The sequence below is a fragment of the Anopheles marshallii genome, chromosome 2, assembly GCF_943734725.1.
Source record: "Anopheles marshallii chromosome 2, idAnoMarsDA_429_01, whole genome shotgun sequence".
Lineage (NCBI taxonomy): Eukaryota > Metazoa > Arthropoda > Insecta > Diptera > Culicidae > Anopheles > Anopheles marshallii.
In genome coordinates this window covers 78,580,929-78,603,019 of record NC_071326.1, presented here as the reverse complement: position 1 = coordinate 78,603,019, position 22,091 = coordinate 78,580,929, and the positions used below count along the sequence as shown (strand labels likewise).

Sequence of the window (22,091 nt, the reverse complement as noted above, 5' to 3'; positions counted from 1 at the left end):
TCCCGGGGGGACCTATGTGGGATGCCAGTACGGTGTCGGCTGGGATTTAGCCCCCCCCATCCGGGTGTATGCAAGACAGAGACACACCGTGAACGTCCGTGATCTTGCGCTCTTCAAAGCGATCGCGAAACCGCGCGTGAGGCAATTATCTAACGCCACGAGGAGAACTCCGAACTTGAGATGCCGAAGGCGACCGCGCGCGCACGCCCGAGACTTGCCACAGTTTTGCTCGGTTGCTCGAAACCGTACGATCGCAGTCGTTCCCGTGGCCGGCCGCGGTACACGGTCGCGTTTCATTATTTTTTTTTTCGGTGTTGTTTACGCACAGGTTCGGTGTGTTTACATGGACGTGTTCCCTTCAGGTTGTAACTACTGCAACAGTGGCCCACATTTGCACCCCCTTCGCAGGAGGTCGTGATTGCACCCCAAACTACCCCTCAGCAAGAAACCGAACGCGGGTTGGCTTTTAATTTCGGCCACGAGATCTCATTTCCAGCGACGCATTCGACTGCCACCCTGAAACAACCGTTACCGAAACGCGTCGTCGAAGGCGTCAGCTACTTTTGGGGTGTTTTTTTCCCCCGTACCATGCCTACGTAGATCGCATACAAACACACACGCACCCCAGTCGCTTGTTTTGCCTTTCTTGAAAGGTTCTGTGTGTTTGCAAAGTTCCTAAATCCGGGGCCTCTAGAGACCTTCTCTTCACGTTCGGTTCGCTTACGGGGAGGTGACGGCATTGGCATCATTCGGGGTGGGAAACGATTCCCCAAGTGCACCGGTTTGTGTGTAACCATGGTGACAGCAATGTGACGTTTGGCTTTGGCGTGCGAATGTCAGTACACCGTGGTCTACTACGACCAACGACATCCGAACAGTGACAGACGTGTGATAATTGGTGGACCACCCTGTGTTTGTAATGGCCCCAGGAAGATGTAAAGGTGTACACGACTAATTGGACTTCCCGAATTGTTGATGCGAGTGTGAAGTTTGGAAAGTGATTTCTCCCAGAAGCAAACGAGACACATCGCCATCGCCGTCACCTAGAATAGTTGCAGCAACCCGACCCGAATTGCGGGAGACACAATGCGCTTGGCGCATCGAATTGTGAACAGCAGCAGCGCCATCTACCAACAACCACCAAGGGAGCTGTTACGCCACCGGAAACAGCAGCTAGATCTTACGTGCCGTTGCTAGCCGGTTAGTGCCAAACAGCGAACCAATTACCGAACCGAACGGGAACCGTTCGCATAATGCCCTGCCCGGTGTCCTGTTGTTCCTTTGCCGGGCGAGCCGACCACGGTAGCGGAAGTTCCACCGGACCGGACAGCAATACCCACGTAACAGGTACAGTGTAATAATCGAACCAGTGTCACACCGTTGGCCGCTTGTCTCCGAGGCAACGGGCATTGGACATGGCACCAAACACACAGTGCGATTTGCAAACGAGCACTTTGCATCCTCATCGATGACTTCGATGAATGAGCGGCGCTTTCGCTGTACTGGTCGCTGAGATGCAAAGATTATCTTTCTGCTGGCACAGCGAATTGTTGCACCTTCGTGCTGTCGCAGTTCGTTTGGACAGCAGAGTTCTTTTTGTTTTGCAACCTTTCTTTGTATCACAGCGAGGAGAAGGTTTTTTTTTTTTGGGTGGTTAGTAAAACGTGACGAGAGTGAAAATATTATCCCCACCGGTTCCAAACCTGATCGGAGCACGAAGAATGTGTTACACAACCGTCAATTGCTCGACAGGTACTCAAGGCTGAGTGACTCCGGACATTAATTTAACCTCCGTATTTTTTTATGTTATTGCTACAACATTTTACCGGCACGCTTGTTTTACGGTTGCCAATGAAAGGCAACTTCGTTTCAAGCTTACTTTGATGTTAAATAATTCCACGAAGTAAAACACTGCCGGTGCCTTCAGGGTGGATCGTGGAATAGCTATCGAGAGTTCGAGTCGTTCGTGTGTAATGGACACTGTCAGGACTGGCCTCAGCACCAATAAAAAGCCATCCCACCACGGTCCGGACTGATTAGAAACTTGTTAAACCTAACCTCACCAAACATCACTCTACCGCCGGCATAAACCGATACTCGTTATCCAATAAATTCCATTTCGCACCGTACCGTACGGTCCGCGAATTGGGTGGACCACTCCGAAACACACCCAACTCCCATCAGCCGTCCCTCGCTCAAACATCCCAATATCGCGGTGGCCATGTGGCACTGTTCAGCGAGGTTCATGTTCCCGCATGTAGAAGTACCTCCCCGGGTGTACGGCCGGAAACGGCAGCTCCGGCTCCGAATGTAAGGTCGTGGCAAAACTACTCTACAAGACGACACTCTCTGCTCGGTCCCTCCCCCCTTCAAACCATCGTTACACCGTTACGAACATGTGTTGCCGCGCTGTGCACCGAAATTAATGCCGATGCACCGTCAACAAGCGCGGCAAAACGGTTTTGCCTTCTCCCTGGGTCGTATGGGTCCAGTCCAGTAAGTCGGTCACCTAGCAGCTGGGACAGGGTGATGGTGACTGTTGCTTTTATGATGACGATTTTCTCCCAACGCTGCGACGTCTACATATTGTGATCAAAACGGTCCGGTCGACAGGCGGACGACCCGCGACGGGGGTTCGCAGGGAATGCAAATTCGCGACATTGCACCATTCGTTGCCCGGGGCCCGGGGGCAAGCGAGCGTTAAATCGAAATTTCGCTACCGACCGACGGTGTTGTCCGGCGAAACATTCGTTCAGGGATGTTTAGGGACGTTTACAGGACAGGTTGGTTATGTTTCTTAATTAGCCAAACCCCGACTCGAGACCATTCTCGATCGTGTTTAAAGTGCATCGATCTAGTAAAGCATTCATGTTTGCTAGATGAATTATTTATTTGGATATTTTTTTGTACTAAAATTGTACTAAACATATTAGAAACATTTAAAATGTATGATTTTTGTAGGAGAAACATTTAAAATGTAGGAATCTCAATTGGTATAAAACGTGTTGAAAACAAAGTATTAAAAAGAATCCAAACAGTACCGAATAAATCTATCATTCCCCTAAATACTCGTTAGAAATCTTCAACTAGACTCTAAATATAACTTCTTTATAGGTCATGCCTGATATTTTAGTATAGCAAATTAGGACTACCATAAAAAAAATCTCTACAAATAATGCAATTACCAATATGAATAAACGGGTCTGCAAAATAAAGTTGTGCACTTGGTGGGACTAACTAAGGGTTGTGTATTATGAGCTACTCTACGGATGCTTTTATTTATTACATTTTATTTCTGGTTTATTTATTTGTATCTATGCGCAAGCCCTACTGATCGTACATGTTTGCAGTAATATTAATCACAAAATGAAGATGTTTCTTTTATCCGTGAAATCCAGTTTTCCGGTCAGCGGGCCTAGTACTGATGTGCACGGATAATCGGCGTTCCACAGCATTCACAGGCATCGGTCCCTAATATGGAGGAATCGATCCTTATTGGTTTTAAACTCCTAATTTGTAGTATATTTGAGAGTTCGTTTAACATAGGACCTACTTCAAGTTCTCTTATACAGCTTTCAACCTAATGTCTGTGGGTGGGATTAATTAGAGCTTGTGCATTATGAGCTACTCTAGCACAACGATCGTAAGCTAACGACTCGGGACGCACTCTTGGGTCACTTTTGAGCAAACCCAAATTTGGGCGACGCAGACAATTTCCAATGGCTCTCGTCACCAAAATATGGGTGACGCTCTTTTATACTTAGAATAAATTATTTATGAATGTTCTCGTGTTGATAAGAATTATAAACAACAACTCATCCCTCTGTTTTTAATACTCGCTTCAGAAAGCAATTATATTTCATCTGACAGCCAATTCAGTTTAGCTCCAATTTGCTGCACATAAAAACAACCTTTGTCTATTTTGTGCATTACAAAAAGTTGTCCAATTTCATCTTTTCGTGCCCGTTTTGTCATGCTGTTTAACAGCAATCAATGAGATGTTCTCACCCGTCGTCACTAATTAATCCATCCAATCGGTGGATGATGAGAGCCTCCACCATCCACCCGCCCGTTCCGTACCCAGCAGCGGCAAAAAGAAACAAATGCACATAACCCGTGACATATCAACAGTTGCTGCACCAACATTGCTTTTCTTTTGTGGCATTTGTCCGTAAAGCAAAAAAAAAGTTTGTATCTCGCTTGCCGTATGATAAGTTGTGTACGTTCGCAAGCCAGACGGACAAGAAAATTGATGAGAAAATGGACGGAAAAGCGACCAAAGGAAAATGACCAAAACCGGCACCGGCAGGCAGATTCGGGAATGGACACTCTGCTTGTGTGTGTGTGTGTGTGTGTGTGGGTTTTTTGTTCGTCTTCTTCTCGCAAATTAACCTCCCGCTTATCCTTTGACTTTGCGAGACACGATGAACACGGGAACTCGCCAACGACAGCAGCATGTCGTCAAAGTACAGCCACCACCAAACCAAAAGCGTGACGCAACTGTGACCGACAGTGGTGCTTTGCTTTGCTCCCATCCGACCGTTGGGGGGGTGTGTGCCACGTGTCGCTATCTTCCAGCATTTTCCGGCCTCCTTTTGTACTCCCGGCCGGCAGGACTGTAATTAAAAGTTCGTCCACGTTGTCCACGTGATGTCGTCGGAGCTGTCGGCGACAAAAGCGGTGCACAATAAAAACCGACCCTTTAAGGCAGAACCCGAAATGTCCGAGGGCTTCCGAAACTGGCGAACTTTAACCTGCTTTTGGATGGCGGTGTAGTTTTTCCTTCTGCTCAACCCGAGCTCCAACAAACCGTCTCGCCGTCGTCCGCTTTCCATAGGTGGCGCGGGAACATTTGTCGAAACATGTTACAAAATCGCTCCGAAACGACTGTCCATCGTTCCCGAGGTTGTGGGGTTTGTGAGGTTCCTTTTTTTGCGTGAGGATGATATTGAAAAGAATAAATTTCGTGTGCCCGGATACCGCCGTTCCATCCGCCAAACACCGGATGTCACAGGGGCAGCCGAAGATAGCTGCTCCGGAAACTCAATGGCAAGTGTGGCACAAATTGGACCGGTGGGTAGAAGAGAGGCCTGTAATTTAGCACTCTTCCCCCCCATTCCCACCCACGATCATGCCTGGTAGAGCTCAGCTTTTTATTCTACTGATTACAGGATGGAACGCCACGTTCGGTTCGGTTGAATTCGGTCAGCAGAAAATATAGGTTTTAATTAGTCCGGTGTGTCCCCGGCCGGACGAACGTTGGCTGTTGCTGGAGCCGCACAAGCCGAAGGATGAAAATTGGACGACCTTTCGATAAATGGGGGGGGGGAGAGTTTCTGGAACAAAGACACATCCAGTGCATGCATCCACAGCGTGAGTGCATTCGGTTTTAATTAATGTAACGTGCATCTTTTCACTGTGGCTGTGTTTTGTGTGGCCCTGTGATGTTCATGATCGAAAGATGCATTAGAACATTAGTCTATTATGTTGGCTACCAAGAGATGTAATCAACCTGGGGAGTACCCAGAATGGGAAAAAAACAATGTCCCTGCTCTACAGGCTTTATTCAAGCTGCCATAATAGAGGCACGGGGAAAAACGAATGTTCGGGTACTTCTTGAGGTTTCAACGAGACAGAAAACATTTTCGGTCGAATGAAGGCGTTACCTCTTCTACTGCTATTTAAGAATAATGCTAGACAATATTTACCTGCTAATATACACGCTGCTGCCGGTAGACATCTTCTGGACAGAGACAGCAAAGGATGTTTCCACCAGGTACAACAGCCCCCTAAGTTCGGTATAAATGAAGGCTCTAACTATACGTTTGCTTTAGTTCGTTGTCAAGCGTCTTGTGCGGTGCTGTGTTGCTTCACGATGAAGCTTTTTACCGTTGTGCTTTGGTGCCTGTGCGCCGCATCCAGTGCCGAAGGATACGTTTTGTCGCGTCCCAAACGCGAAGTGATCATACAATCGATCGACCCAAGTGAGGCTGATGTTTCTAATGCGTGGTACGAGGTGACATCGGACGATGAAGATGCGGCCAGAACATTGACGCGCAAACGAGACGAAAGAAAGGTTCTACTCGAGCTGTATTACCTCGCGAAGGTTATCCGCGCTTATCGACGGCCGTGGGCCTTTGGGAGTCCCGTGTTCAAGAGCGCCCTCGAGCGAATTACCAACCCGGAGCTCCTCGAACAGCTGGAGCGTAAGCTTCGCAAAGAGAACGGGTTTGAAGAGCTGTCCCGCATCGGATCCGATGGAACCGTACCGGATCGGATGCATGTCCAGCTGGCGAACGATTACCGACTGCTGGCCCCAATCGTGGTGCGAACGTTGCGTAAAATTTTGGCTCTAAAGCACCGCACAGGAGGGTTGGACATTAGCGACAAGGAAGACGTGATTGGAGAGCTGCTGCGTGATCAGCAACGCGAGTGGCAAAGTTTGCAGCAGGCTGTGAAAAGCATAAAAGGCGACGGAGTGGTAGCTGTGGTCGTACCGGAAAAGCATAAAGCTCCGGTATATTACGAAAACAACGAGGTGGAAGTGGGCCATGCAGCACCGGAACCAGTAGAAGTTCATCAGCTACCGATTGAACCAGTGGAAGCGAGTGAGAATGATCTTGATCAAGGATATCAGTGGGCCGATGTGAAGGAACCGGCATGGGAACCGCACACCATCCAGTGGGGACCGCGCCCGCATACTTTCGATTCCGAAACGTACTACAGCCTATTCCCGGGGTACAAACCATCGTCGTCGCTGTGGGAAAGTGTTTATGGTCCAACGGGTGCGGGAGATGTCACCGAGATTGACGATACGGAGAGCACAGCGCTAGACGAACATGAGCCGGTAAACTTAATTGATGATCAGGAGGAGATACCGCTGGACGAGCTGGAACCGGAAGTTGTGCTAGAGAGTGTGCAGCATATTCCCGAAGATATGGTGTTTGAATCGGTGAGTGACAAACACGAAGAACCGGAGCATCTTTCCGTCCAGGAAGCGGAAGTTCATGTTGGCGAGGAGGTAACGCTTGCTCCGTTGGTTAACTTTGAGCTACCGGAGGAATCTGACTCAGATGGCGAGGGAGATATTCCGGAGGATATGGTTGTGGGACAGTTTGTGAGCGGTGATCTGGAAGAGAATGAAGAGTCGGGGTTCGAAGGTGCTACAGATCTTCCTCTCATCGATACGGAACAATCGTCGGAGGCAAACCCTGAACATGACATTCCAGAAGATATGGTATTTGGAGCACTCATAGACAACAGCGAGGATAGCGTTGATGCAGAGACGGAAACGCCTTGGGACAAGGGCGACGACGAAACGGCACCCGACGTCCCGGAAGACATCGCAGAGGATATGGTGCTTGGAGCGCTTGTCGCTACAACCGAAACACCTCCCTACGACTTCAACGCGCAACAGTACGCAAATGCACCGGCGAATGACGATGAGGGTCGTCGCAATACCAACCGCAGAAGGCCGCAACATGCTCAACAGCAGCAACCGCAAGTCCCGGTGGTAATTATACAGCAAACGACGACGGTGTCCGAGGTACCACCGTCCGCAACGGTACTGAACGAGCAGATCGAACGGGCCGCCCGAGAGCTGATCGCCATCGAGCTGGATAAATTCCTGCTGCTGCTGGAGGAAATATCGGGCGTGGATGGCATTTCGGAGGAGTTCGACCGTGCCGACCGGACGCGTATGATCGGTTGGGTGAACCAGGGCTTCTCGCCTACGATCGGGCTGGATCAACGGGATCTCGTGAAGGCGATGTTCAAGCTGCTCAACATCAAGGAACTCAGTCGCGGTCGGATCGATCTGCTCGCCGCCCTGGAGTTCCTGCAGTCGCAGCTGGAGAGTGAAGCACGAGAAGAGAAGCTAGCACCGAATGAAGCGGTGGCCCCGAACGAGGATGATTATTTCGCACGCTATTATGGCGTGAATGGTGCAGCGGCGGAGGACACTCTCCGAAACGCACCACAGGAGGACGTGGTTGCAGGGGACGACGGCACGCCCGCTCCGGAAGTGAATGACGATTTAAAAAGCGATAGTAAAGCCGACTCCGAACGCTAAGGATGAGACGGTGGTAAGGCGCGTACCGCGTATAGACGGTTTTCCGGATGTGAAGCGCAACTTTTGGAAGTGGGTTGGGACGCTAGTGGAAAAGGTTTTTGTGTCTTAGCGTTCGAGTCATGTATATAGCAAAAACACATCGTATTGTAATAAAGAATGCCAATCTTGTAACCGAAACAAAGGTACAAATAAATAACTTACAGCAGCAACGACTCTCTGTAACGACTTTTTAGGTAACGAGAACGAGCCGATTTCAGGTATATCGAAGGAACGGACGCACAAGGGTAATCTTCATTTTATGAGCACATTAGCTCCTCTACCTGTTGGGTTATGAGTCTGCGGTTAAGCCTTGTCCTGCAGATGCATTAGTTTTCTAAAGATCGTCAAAATGAGAACATCTTACCTCTTGCTGTGCTTCGTTTTAATACACCCCGCAATAGAAGGATACATAATTTCACGTGGAAAGCGAGAAGTGATCATACAATCAGCGATCGACCCAAGTGAGACTGATGTTCATAACTCGAGGTACGAAGTGACATCAGAGGATGAAGCAAGAACACTCACGCGAAAACGAAACGAAAGAAAGGTTCTACTCGAGCTGTACTACCTCGCGAAGGTTATCCGCGCTTATCGACGGCCGTGGGCCTTTGGGAGTCCCGTGTTCAAGAGTGCCCTCGAACGAATTACCACCAAGGAGCTTCTTGATCGTTTGGAACGTAAACTTCGCAAAGAGAATGGATTTGAAGAGCTGTCCCGCATCGGGGCCGTTGGAACTGTCCCGAATGAACTGCAGGTACATCTTGCGAATGATTATCGACTGCTTGCCCCTGTACTAATTCGCACATTGCGCCGACTCTGGAAGCTGAAGAAGTCTCATGTTGGTGAAGATAGCAGCGAATTCATCGAAGATCTCGAGCGAGATATGAAGAGAGCGTGGAAAAATAGTCAAGCTATTGAGGTTGAGGTGAAGTCTTTCGAATACCAAAAGCGATTGAGTGTGGAAGTATTTCCAGATAACGTTCTGCAGTACAGTGGGATACAGGAAGGTTCCTCGCAACGAATTCTTCACGATTATGAGTCATCCTACGAAGATACGGCAGTGGACAACGAACATTCAGACGAAATCAAAGAAAGAGGAGAGGATCTTAATATAACTCACCTAGAAAACAGCACTGAAGATGGAATTCTTCAACCATTAAGCATTACCGATGATGAAGATACTGGTAGAAGCATTGTATTATCTACCTCCGAGGATCATGTAGACTTTAACAGCACTGAAGCTGATGTCCCACACATTTCTGATGCGATCGTGGCTCTAATTGCAAACGAGTTGGACCAGTTTCTTCTAGTCATCGAAGAATTGTCCGGGGTGGCCGGGCTCGCCGCAGAGTTTGATCCCGCCGATAGATCCCGCATGATCGACGAAGTAAAGCAGCGCTACAATCCATCGGTTGGGCTTGATCAGAGATACTTCATTGAGGCAGTTCGTACGTTGCTGGCGGTGAAACAACTCTACGAAGGACGGTTTGAGCTGTTCGAGACACTTGATTACATCCAGACGCAGCTAGACTTATTGGAGCTGACCGAGAAGCAAGGTTATGATTACCCGTAAACCCGCCTGCAAATAGAAAACTTTAGCTTAATGAAGAATAAAACTTGGAAATAAACGTATCTTTCGTCTATTAGAACAACCATATTGAAGCTGTTACGAGCATCTTTCTACTATTCCACAATCAAAAATGCACCTGTGGTCACGTTCTGCCACTGCTCTATCAGACCGTTCGTGACAACTGTCAGTTGCAAAGTTGCACAAAGCCAATAAAGCCGTTACACACCACATCGTGCTCATTCGTTGTGCCAATTCTCACCAAAAAACCGATCTATTCCTTTCTGCCATTTAATTGTGACCTAATTTTCTACTCCCCCCCCCCCACCCCCACCTTATCCATCTTCTTCTCAGAGAAACGCTACGGTTGCTACAAGGCGGGCATCTTCTTTGCCCTGGCCATTATATTGCTGCTTCTGGTCGGTTGTCTGCCCGTCTTTATGCTCACTACCAACAACAACCTGATCCTGCTGATCCTGCTCGTGACGCTCCTGTTCATCGGTCTTGCCACCTTCATCTACTTCCGATGGCAGCGAAATCGGGCACTCGCGATGCGACGCACGTACGAGCAGCAAAAGTTTGCCCTGACACGCGTCCATCATTCTTCCGGCCCGGCGGCACCGGTCACCACCGACTCGTCCAAGGATAATGGTGTGGTGGGGTCGAAAAACAACACCCCAACCACACCGTACGGGCTGGTACGTAACGATGTTTGGGTGTGTGGTGATAAATTGTATTCCAAATAATTAACCTAATTAACGTGGACACCGTGTGGCGTACCGTTTCGGTTTTCTCTTTCCTTCCCGCTCAACAGCATACAGCATCCAAATTAAACGAACCATCCAGGGTGGGAACAATGCAACCGGGGACCGGTATCAAACCCGACCCGACGATAGCGGAAGGGACGGTGCAACGATCCACAAAAAGTCCACCACGATATTCATTCATCTGAACGCGGAACAGTGCGTGGACATATAAAAAGGGCAACAAAACAAGGAAAGAATCGGTGTGCTATAATGTTGATAAATAATGTGCACAACAGTGTGTGGTTACCAATAGCTCTCTCTCTCTTTCTCTTCTAATGTTCTCTCTATCTATTAGTAGTTTTTTGCATTTCAAACACGGTTGAACATTAATTGCACACTTTCGCTCCAACGAAACGTTGTTGCCTGGGTCTGTCAATATTTTATACCGCAACCCGGTAATCAAACCTCAAACAAAAATAAATCGGTAAAGTAACATTGGAACATAGTTAGAGACCTAGTTAGGGGCCTATTAATAGGAGGGAAAAAATGGGAAACGAATTCCAAATTTCTGTTTGAAGTTGATCAGGGCCGTCATGTTATTTTTTTCCTCCCAAACGATGCTCTCGTGCATTGCTTTATTTAATTTATATCCTGCTCGGTGAAGCATTCCGCATGCGGTTAATTACGTTAGTGGTGGGCTTACAGGGTAACGTTCAATGTGTTGTCGTCCCTTGTGTATTGAGCTTTTTTGTTTTTCATTCCATTTAAATTCAATTGTTGCTGCTGTCGAACTGCATGCTTTGACAATTAATAGCAACGAGGTACGATAGGTTATCGATCAACAATTGAACAATCCGCGATTGTAATGTAATTTACACTTATAAATACAATTGTTACAATAAATTTATATTTAAAGAACTGTTTTTAAATACACGTTAACCGTTTGACTTTTCACTGCCGAAAGTGAGATTATGTACGGCTTCCCGTATCCAATCGCCATAAAAGTTTACATCCGTACAAACGATTGGTCCCGCACCGCACACCCGCATGCCGTGGGAAACCAACCCAACCAACCAATCAATACCATCGATCGTACCCACGACGGGACCACCGGAATCACCCTGACAGGCGGTCGCACCCGGACTTCCAACACAGAACGCACCCAGATCCGCATGCCGTTCGCATTCGTGCGGTGGATGAAGACTGCACTGCACCACGCGCAACCGTTCGGGAAGCGTATCATCGTGGTCGATCTTACCAAATCCGATCACATCCGCTTTAAACGGGTGGTCGTAATAAGCTGGTAGCAGTGGAATGATAGCCACCTGAACACCGTCCACTAGGAACGGGTCCTCTACCATGGCTAGTGCAATATCATGTGGTCCAGTAGTACCATCCTGTACGTATCGTCTGTGTGCCACCATCCGTGTGACATTTCTTCGTTGACCTTCAGCATTTGAATTTCGCCACACTGTACCGGTTAGAGCTTGCAGCTTTAAGGACACTGTGGCACAGTGCGCTGCCGTAAGAATGTAGCTCGCCGTTAGCAGCGAACCACCGCAATGGTGTACGTAGCTAACAACCATAAGCTGTTGCAACTGCACCATGTAAGGGTACCGATATTCCGGCGCATCTCCACCGACGGCCACTTCCGGATCAAGGTCTACAAATAAACGAGAATAAACATTAAAAAAAACTATTGCGAGGTTTAAGTACTTTAAACGTATCTACATATACACCTGACCAGGGCGAGATTACTCAACAATGCTAGCGCATATACGGCAGCAACCATACTGAAGGTCCGATATTCGAAACCAACCAACCTTTACAAGCTTTATAGAAAAAAAACGAAAGAATCCAAACTAAAAATCTAATTAAACGTATGTTCTCAACATTTCTTAATAACCTCTTAATTATTAATTAACACTTCTTCGCATGTTTGTTATACGTTTGCTTATTACTGTGTGTTTTTTTGTTGCTGTTCTTCTTTATTTACCCCCGTTTGGCTCGGTTACGCTTGATTTGGAGAGGGTCTTATTTTCCCTACCCCATTATTAGCAAAACGAGCTTTGCTGCCGATTGGCCGGTACTGGTATTTAGCCATCTACCGCGAATCTGTTAACAATATCCGTTATCTATCTTGCATATCCATGTTAGCTTTCTGTTATTGTAACGCCACACACACACACACACCGAGTGTTTCGAGTTGTTTTTTTTTTTTGTTTGTTCTGGTTTGTCTCTTATGCGTTTTCTACACACCGAACGAATTCGAATCTGCCCGCTCTACAGGCTCTCCTCCGGTATGTACGTACTCTTGTTATGGAAATAGGGGGCTAAGGAGAAGAGAAAGATTACTATATTGCATTAGTTTATATGGCTTTTGTCATATGTCATAGTATCATGGATCCAATTCGTACAATATGACAAACGGATACGCTACAAACTACACCCCCACGCCGGGAAACGAATGCGTCTTTTGGCTCAATTTCTTCTTTTCTGTTTTTTCTGCCTAGTAGTTGTGGCTGTGTGTGTCAACGTGTCCTTTCGTACTGTTTTACTTTCACGAGCAAAAAAAAAACTATTTCCATATCGTTATGGTGTGTATGGTGAGTGTTTTTTTTTCTAACGTCCCCATCCTTGCTTAATCACCATTTTACAGCTTCCATTTCTAGTACTATTTAATTGGCGACCCTAGCAGCAGCTTGTCACCGTCTCGTGAGCAAGCGAATTCGTCCTTATCCTCTATCCCCTAACACGAACGTAATTATTCCGTAATTTATCAGATTTCACTACTACATTAATGCAATTGTTCTTCTCTACTAGTTTGATTTGTTACATTGTTTACAAAAAGACATTCCTGCCATTTCTTCCACGTATAAAGCAAACGGAATGACGAATTTGTCACCCTACTCTCGCGTATTGCATTTATATTGCAATACACAGTGGTTATTCACCTTCTTCTACTATTTAGAGGACGACAAACGAAAAAAAAAACTAAACAACCATTTTCCTTATTAAAATTTTACCTAAATAACAAATAACTCAAACGAACCCTCTTGACCTAGTCTCCCCATTGTGGGAAGGGCGGTGGCGAACACAAAAACATAAACGTAAAATAAGAAAACAAAACCAATATGCACCATCCTGGACCTGGGGTTGATGAATCATGGAGGAACCCACGCACAAAAACTCGCACATATGAAAACAATCATCACACCCGGAATCGCCGGGTTTAACGCCGGCCACGTCCACCTTTCGTCTAAGGAACACAAAATGGTCAAAAAGAAGTGAGGGCGCAATGGATAACACAGCTTCTTCCGCTCCCTCTTTCTACAGTTCACCAGCACGAATCGCGGGACTCCCACGATCGCTACTGCCCGACGAGGAGGACGCCCGGGCCGACTAGCTCTTGGTGATTGGAATGCCCTGCGGGAGGTTTTTATACAGCTGCAGCAACTGTTCCGGTGGCAGGCTTTGCAGGTAGAGGCCCGGATTGGCGTACAGCGGCAGGTAGATGGGATCGAACGGGGGTGGAAAAGCGGCTCCAGCACCGGGCGGAAGCCCCGCCAGTACACCGGCGGACGGTGGTGGTACGACCGGAATGCGCGGTACCGACACGGGGGAAGGTGGCATTGCCAGGGGCGGTGTTCCCGGCAAGGGTGAACCGGCGCCAACGGTCGAAACCGGAGACACGGGAGAACCCTGGCTCGGGGAGGGTTGTTGCTTCTGGGCGTACTGCTGGTACATTTGCAGCTTCTGCTGTTCCTCCGATGCTTTCTGCTGGAAGAACTTTTGCTGCTGCTGGAGCTGTACCTGCTGGAGCAGCTTGATCTGCTGGCTGAGCGGATGGTTGGCGGACGTGGGTGAATCAGCCTGCGGTGGATGATGTTGTGGGGATGGCGAGTTGGATTGTAGCATGCCTGGTGGCATTATGTTCAAATTTCCCGGGGGCATCGGGAACGGTGGCAGCGAAGGGACGTTGCCGGGTGGAACACCACCCGTACCGGCCGATGGAACGTTGGGTGGTGGCGCGTTTGGAACGGAACTGGCTGCAGCAGCTGCTGCGGCTGCGGCCGCCGCCTGTGAGTTGGATCGTCGCCGTTGCGTCTTCTTCGCGGTCGGTGGTGCTAGCGGCGATTGATCGGCAAGCGTACCGAGAAGCTGCGTTAGTCCCGGTATGGATGACTTCGAGATGCCGGACGAGGACAGTATGCTGGCCATCAGTACCGGGTTCACCTTCTGCAGGTTGGCAAGCGTTTCAAGCAGGTTGTTTGGCGATGCGGCAGCAGCACCCATCAGTCCCAGCTGGCTGGCGGACGGTGGTGGTGGTGGCGGAATGATGGTACCGTTCGTGGAACTGGACGAAGAGGACGACGAAGACGATGGACCGATCGTTACCTTGGGACTCGGTTCCTTCATTGGAGCTGTAACACCACCAGCGCCGTCTCGTAATGGCACAATTTCATACGCTTTCGATTTCTTGTGTCCCATGGAGGAGGATGACGCTGCTGTCTGCTGACTTGGCACCGGTACGGGAATATTCAGCGGGGTCATCATTGGTGGTGGAAGACCGGGAACACCACCAGCGTTGGTGTGATTATTAGAAGGCCCTGGCACCAACGTAATCTGCAGGCTAGGTGCCGTCCGGGAAGCCGGTCCTGTGCGGGCATTCTGACGCACATTACCCCCAGCGGAGAAATCCATACCGGGCAGCGATGGTTGGCTTTTGCCGGAAAGGTTGGCAATGCTATCTACACCCACCATACCCATGCCCATGCGGCCGGTCAAATCGAGCAGATCCGGTGCGGGTATGGGTGCACGCGGCGGTACCAGCTCCTTCGGATCGCCGAATATCTTTTCGGTGCGTGTGTACATACAGTGCGTCTGGAACTCGAGTGGAGTCGGAATGCATTTGCGTGGCTGATCGTTCCGTTTCGCTACCTCTGGCCGTGGTGGGGTCGTGTTCAGTTCGGCAGTGATGTTGATACGCATCGGATTTGGAGGTCCCGTACTTTTGCCGAGACTCGAGAAGATACTGGCCCCGTTTGAGATCGGTGTTACCTCGAGACCACCCTCGCGTAAAATATCCAGCTTGCGCTTCTTCATCGGGGGCAGCAGCGAGGGAATGGGACGCATCGCCTGACCTGCTTGCTTACGGTTGGCGGACGATTCTGGTCCTCCCGACGGCAAACTATCGTTTTCGTTATCACTATCAACCAGATCGATCACTTCCGTTGCTGCCGGTGTTTGCTGCTGTTGCTGCTTGCCGGAGTGTTCCAGATCCATTGAAGAGCGGCCACCCGAACCCCCAACAGCACCATGGCCAAGAAACCCTCCTGCCATCATCATGTTAGCCGGAATCGGGGTGATGGTGGTTAGACTCTGGCCACCGAACAAACTCGCCGATCCAACACCACCACCAAGCAGTGGAATGTTCTCCTTCTGACTAGCACCCATAAATCCTCCAGCATCCATTAGCATCCCACCGGAACCGCCCTTGCGATCATTCTTCATTCGCACATGTCGCAGCGAGCTCGTCTTGGAGGGTGTGGTTGGCACGCACGCACTGGACGTGATGGACAGGGTTCCACTGGTTGGACACACCGAAACTTCCTTTATCGTTAGATCCGGATCAGTACCCTGTCGGTTTAGCGGGAATAGACTCAGTGATGATGCACCCTCGGACGGTGATCCAGCTCCTGAAGCGATTGTGGTGGAGCTTGACTTCGGCGTCGTTGCGGCCGGTTCGATGTTCAGCTCTTGACCCGATTTGTCCTGTTTGAAGCTATACTTGAACTGTCCCGCAGATTCATTCGGGCTTCCGGTGCCGGCTCCCGTTAAACTACCAGGTCCGTTCTTATCATTCGACTGTACCGTGATCTGTTGGATCTGGATCTGATTGGTGATCTGTATCTGGTTCGTGATGTGCTGCGGACTCTGTCCACTCATCGCACCGTGTTGGTGATGATGATTGCTATTTGGCTGGCTGGTGTGATGATGGTGATTGGCATTGTGCGGATGGATCGTTGTCTGGTGTACCGTGATCGTCGTGTGCGGTTGCTTGATCTGTATCTGGGACGACTTTTGATCCTTTTCATCGAGATTTGGACGAACGATAACCGTCAGCGGTACCGATACTGGGGACATTCCGAGATGTACGCCACCATTCGGACTACCACCACCACCGCCGGATCCATTGCTGTCCTCTTTAAGCCCACACTTCCCGTACAGCTCATCCTTCGCCACCAGCTCCCGCTTTACCGAGTAATCCAACCCAGCGTTGCCGTTGTTCTCTATCAGCGCGAGTGATTTACTGTCCGGATCACGCTTCTCCAGCTTTACATCGCGCAGCAAACGAAGCTTACTGTCCAATTCGTCTACGTCCAGCAGCAGTAACGTCGTTTTCCGTTTCAAATCCGAATCTTGATCGGCGACCAGCTCGCGCAAATGTTTCTCGAACGGCAGCACAATCTTCTCGTACTTCCGCCGGCTAAGAACTCCATTGTCAGCACCCGTTCCTTGCAGCAGTTGGTTCCACACCTCCTTATCCGTCACCGCACTGTAGCCACCGATCTTTTGCACCTTCGCATACACCGCGTACAGGCTCACTGTTTGGGAGGAAAGAGAACAAGGTTAGTATAAACTGTGTTGTGTTTGTTTTATTGCGGTAAAAGTATCAACGTACCATTTTTCAGCGAAACAGCCTGGCTGTCCGCATACTGGAGCGCCCGTGGATCGAGGAATTCTTGCAACCGCTGCAGGAACTCACGCTCGGACGAACTCATCCGTTCGTTCACCCGGAACAGATTATCATCTTCCTCTTCCTCGTCCTCCTCGTAGTCCATCTCCTCCTCGTCTTCGTCCGCCTCATCTTCCCGGTCACGATCCTTCGATGTGCCCCGCGCAGACGACGACCCACCATCCTCACCGTCCTCATCTCCCTCCTCTTCATCCTCCTCCGATTCGCCACCAGCTCCGGCAGCTGCCAGGGATGAGTTGGAGGACGAGGAGGACGATTTCTTGCCGCTGCCTGGACGACCCACTTTGCGTGCCGCTTTCGTGGCTGATTTCGACTTCTTGGAGGTTTTCGACTTGGACGTGGATTTGGACCGATTGCGCTGGGATAGATGGTTCCCGGTGCCCGGTTTGACCGTACCGGCGGACGCAGAAATAACCACACTGATCGGTTCCTGCTTCGTTTGGGAGGATCCGCGCGATGGTCGGGGATTGTAGCGCGGGGTAGGATGGAGATCGATAACCTTCTTGCCGGGAGACACCTAAAAGAAATGAGAAATATTAGTAAGCATGTTCTACCCGCTTAAACGTGCATTTTCCTTACTTTGCTGTAAGAATAGTCCGAAATGTCCGATTCGTTTGATTCACTCTCGTCCGTACAGCCTTCCTTCTTGGTGTACTGTGACGAGTCGGACAGCGTTTTCTTTCGCTTGCCGCGTGGCCTTCCCTTTAGCTTTGGCGCTAGATGATTGCACAGCAGCTCGTGTGTTTCCAGCTCTGGATAGTCGAACGTTTCTTTGCAGAACATAATCCGCATGTTGGGGACGGGCGCGACAAACCCGCCAAGCGTTTCCACCAGCGCATTTCGTAGCCACGCGTGCTGAACACCTTCCAAGCGCTTCAGCAGCGCCCGGTAACGACAATACCTTGAAAAGCTTAACACTGCCACTTTCGAGACAATGTTTTCACCTATCGGGAAACAAGAAAATTACAAACAGATCAAGGTTAGCAAGGTTTATCATTCCCTCAACTCAATGTTGTCGATAAATTTGTCAGATCTTGGCTTCATCGTCCCATCTGCAAACCCATTTCCAGAACGGTTACCCTCCATCCGCACTCGTTACCTTCATTTACCAACAGCATAGCTATCTCATCATCATCATCAACATCACCACTTCGCACCAGTAGTAAAGTAAAATAAACACCCCTTGTGTCTACACATGCCTTTGGCACCGTGCCTTCCATCCGCCCGTCCTACTCAAAAACATTTGCCGGCATGTTTTTCGCTGATCAAGCATTAGGTCAACCACATTAGCACACGCACACAAACAGGCCCGCGTACTCGGGTGTGCTCTTGGAGAACCATTCCACGGTGTTGTTTTTTTTTCGGTATCAGCGCAGTTATTGCAAGACTTCTTTTACGGCCGGTCGTGTTTCGCGAAGATGACGGCGCAATGAAATCATGTTCGATTGTCGGTGAGCTGTGAAAGAGTACTGCAGGAAAAAGGAATTCCACATAGCCGCGAATTCGCCCCCAGAGACAGTGTTGTGTCGATTTCTTCACCAACATAGTTAAAAGTGTACATGCGAGAGCGGCGGTAATAGAAGTGCTATCGGTGTGAGATCGAGTGTAGACAGTGTATACAGGCGTGGACGTTTTGTTGCCACAACATACAACGTTGTGGCCTTCCTCCGCCCATAGCAGCAACCATACACACACCCGAAAACGGTGCAAAACATTACGTAGCACCCGGCACGTTTTGCAGAATATAACGACCACAGCTACATATTGGCGCGTTGAGGAATTCGTGAGCAGCGTTAGCGTTGGCGTTTTCGGCAAACGCACACACGTCCCACACACCGCATGTAAAGGGTCGTCGCGTAGCTCTGGATACGCAAAAAACGGTCGCGCCAGTAAGAGTGTACGCGTCCAATAAACAGGACCGCAAGACCGTCTTGTGTGTTCTCCCGTCCAAACGTCCATCTGTAGAGGATGGCTTCCTTACGGGGACTACTCGCCCTGGTGGCGTTCTCGATCGTCGTCCTGCTCGGTGACAACCAACCGAACTACCGTGCCGGCGTTGACGCTAGCATGATCTACACCGGCATAAAGCTACCATTCCCGCGGCATCGTACGTTCTACAAATCGGTCGGCGAACACAAGATCGGACCGAATCTGTACGAGGTCAGCACGATCATCCAGGAGGACATACTGTTGCGCAAACGGTGTGAATGCATGCCGCGGTACCGGTGTCGCGTACCGCGCAACATCTTCTACCTATCGAAGTGAGTGTGTACCGAACACAGGAACGCTTCCTGCCCTGAATCGCCAAAATGAAATCATCCATGAAGCGAAACGTGCTTCGTATTTATAGCCACAGGGCCCGTCACAACACACCAACAACAAATACTCGTGTGCGCGTCGTAGCCGGCAGTGAAATTCTTTCGCGATACACATTTCGGTTCTCCTATCTTTCCGGCACACAAGCGTGCGATCGGCTAATTGATTTGTGCTACATTTACGCACTTCTACCTCTCCGCTTGATGAATTCTCGTTTTCTTCTTTTTGCCTGTTTTGTTTGCTTGCAGCCGCGATTGCCATCATCGGGAAAAAGTGTGCTGCGAATTGCTGGAAAATGCGTTCGAGTCGACCAACGATACCGCGATCGAGCAGATGGGTTTCGTGAACGATAATGAGATTTAAGTCCCGCGTGCGGTGAATATTACTAGCCGGTGTGATCGATCAACTAACCCGAATGCTTCTCCTTATCGACATCGCCAAAGTCCAGCGACGAGTTCTTGCTGAGATGTCGCGTCATTCCGAGGCAATCCTTGGCACTGTACTCGTCGAACAGCGTTAGCAGACCCCAGCTCCATTCCTGCTCGGTATCGATCCAGTTGAGGAGGTCTTCTGCCCGCAGTATCACCTTGTCGGAGATCGCAAGTACCTCGTCCTGGAAAACAGAAGAAGATTAAGGAATTCATTAGTAACATCCATTTAAGCACAAGTTGTAACAATAGATCTAGGCTTTGAAAAAAAAAAACAAAACAAAACTAGCATTTATTACACGTCACTTACATTTTCTTCCAAAACGATTTCAAAATGTATTTAAAACAAAAAATCTGAGATTTTAAAAGCTGATTAAATGTTATTTTTAAAATTAATAAATCTATACTTAAAACGATAAATCATTTAGCTTTCTGAACTTCAATTAAGTAAACTAATCATAATAAAAATCAAATACATTTCCAAATTAAACATAACATAAATATGAACGTGGTTTTGTTCACAACAGTAGCTCAGTTTGTCACAGTATTATTCGAACGTGATGCGCGCCCTCTAGCGGAGGATAGCGGAACATCGTTGTGCGCATCACCCAAGACACAGTTTCCACAATGGGCGCTATTTTGAGTGAGCTACTCCACAATAGGTCGACAAAACAGAATATTTATTCTATCAGTTCATAACTCATTTTCTTCACGAAGGTGTTACTGGTTTCTTAATTATTGGAGCCACGTCTATAAAATAGTTCGTATTTTAATAAATCTCGTCTATATAATAGTTCGGTACAATGCCATGTACGGTAATAATTTATTCAACAGCTTAAACACAGAGGTCACAAATTATTTTTCTTTAATTTTACAACACATGTCAGGATTCATATTGATTATTTGATGCTACCAGTGCTTATAGCAGAGAAATAAAAAACCGAACGAAAAAAAATCCTAACGATGCTCCAAAAACGGCATCCACTCCAATGAACAATCAAAATTAATTGAGAAAAACTCAACGGGAAAGGGCACCCGGAGCGCAGCAATTGAACGAAACGCGTCCGATTTGCATCGTTTCGCTACATGGACTAACAACGCCCCTGTCTGTGTGTTCGTCGGGTTCGGTTCACAAGCTGTTCAGTGTGTTAAATAAAAATAAATTCATCTAATTTTAGACATTAGTGCACACTACTAAATGCTCGGCCCCCTTTTCAAACGAACGCGCAATCAATGCAAATCGCTAATATCAACTACAAGATGGCAACATATTTTGGCTGTAGTTTTGTAAACACGCAACAATGGTGGAATTGGATGCGTTTTGCGAGAAAAAAAAAGAAAACAAACTTAGCCGGTGTTACACACGCACATTGTAAGGACGAGATTGAATACAGTACTTTTTTTCGTGGTTGAAAATGGATTTGTTATTCTTATGTGGTAGTTATTAAATTTATCCATCAATACCAGATCCAATGTACAGATAAAAATAACACTTTGATGAATTAAATTAATTTTCCATTTGATTATCGTCACTCGTGTCCTTCAAAAAATGTTTCCACTTGGAGCTGACAAAAAGGCACACATTAAAGTAAATAAAAGATGACACAAACTGCGAAAATCCGCATCAATTAGCATACACGCACGCATACACATAAAACCGTGGTACCCTTCTCCCTTCGTTTGAGTTCACTGACTCCTTGCTGTACCGGAATGGATGGGCAAGTTCGACGTGCGCACGCAATATTTCCCTCCTCCCCCATCCCAACAATCTGTCAATGGGCTTGGGCTCTGGGGGTAGCCGTCGATTCGGCCGTTTGCGGTGTGTTAAAATGTTAGGCAAACACAACACACAATTCGAAGCGAGGGCCCCACCAGCAAGCCAGTTGATTTTGACACACTTTTTGTCCTAAAACAAAATAACATTCGCAGAATGGTAACAAGAAAACGCACCTCGGGGGTGGTTGAGTGTGTACGGAAATACGGTGCGAGGAATATAATCAAACAGGCAGAGAACGACGCGTAGGCGGTCTGGTTGGCGAGCGCAATGCCAAAAATGTTGGAGAAAAAACGCAAAACGGAGGGTCGGTCTTTTGCACAATGGATCAAACACAATATCTTTGCTGGCGGAAAACTTCACACCCGCGACATATTCGGTGGGATGGAA

General features: G+C 48.4%; 4 protein-coding genes across 4 annotated transcripts in view; 2 read left to right on the top strand and 2 right to left on the bottom strand.

Annotated features, from left to right (window-relative positions):
- Positions 1 to 1,253: 1,253 nt before the first annotated feature.
- On the top strand, positions 1,254 to 10,629 carry LOC128709026 (uncharacterized). Its single transcript, XM_053804010.1, has 3 exons — positions 1,254 to 1,347; positions 10,032 to 10,375; positions 10,492 to 10,629. Exons 1-3 carry the CDS (start codon positions 1,254 to 1,256, stop codon positions 10,627 to 10,629), a joined length of 576 nt encoding a protein of 191 aa, XP_053659985.1.
- A 729-nt stretch (positions 10,630 to 11,358) lies between these two features.
- LOC128718630 (tryptase beta-2-like) lies at positions 11,359 to 12,475 on the bottom strand. Its single transcript, XM_053812252.1, has 3 exons — positions 12,471 to 12,475; positions 12,155 to 12,216; positions 11,359 to 12,086 (listed from the first exon to the last, which is right to left on the bottom strand). Exons 1-3 carry the CDS (start codon positions 12,473 to 12,475, stop codon positions 11,359 to 11,361), a joined length of 795 nt encoding a protein of 264 aa, XP_053668227.1.
- Positions 12,476 to 13,825: 1,350 nt separating this feature from the next.
- The window catches only part of LOC128718629 (uncharacterized), a 29,053-nt gene continuing 20,787 nt past the window's right edge, over positions 13,826 to 22,091 (bottom strand). The window contains exons 4-7 of the mRNA XM_053812250.1: positions 19,911 to 20,112; positions 17,763 to 18,127; positions 17,109 to 17,700; positions 13,826 to 17,031 (exon numbers count right to left, since the gene is read on the bottom strand). Of these exons, the coding sequence (XP_053668225.1) occupies positions 13,826 to 17,031; positions 17,109 to 17,700; positions 17,763 to 18,127; positions 19,911 to 20,112 (4,365 nt within the window). The remainder of the gene's footprint in view (positions 17,032 to 17,108; positions 17,701 to 17,762; positions 18,128 to 19,910; positions 20,113 to 22,091) is intronic.
- LOC128706882 (uncharacterized) lies at positions 19,152 to 19,862 on the top strand. Its single transcript, XM_053801825.1, has 2 exons — positions 19,152 to 19,444; positions 19,748 to 19,862. The coding sequence occupies exons 1-2, from the start codon at positions 19,152 to 19,154 to the stop codon at positions 19,860 to 19,862; spliced, it is 408 nt and encodes a 135-aa protein (XP_053657800.1).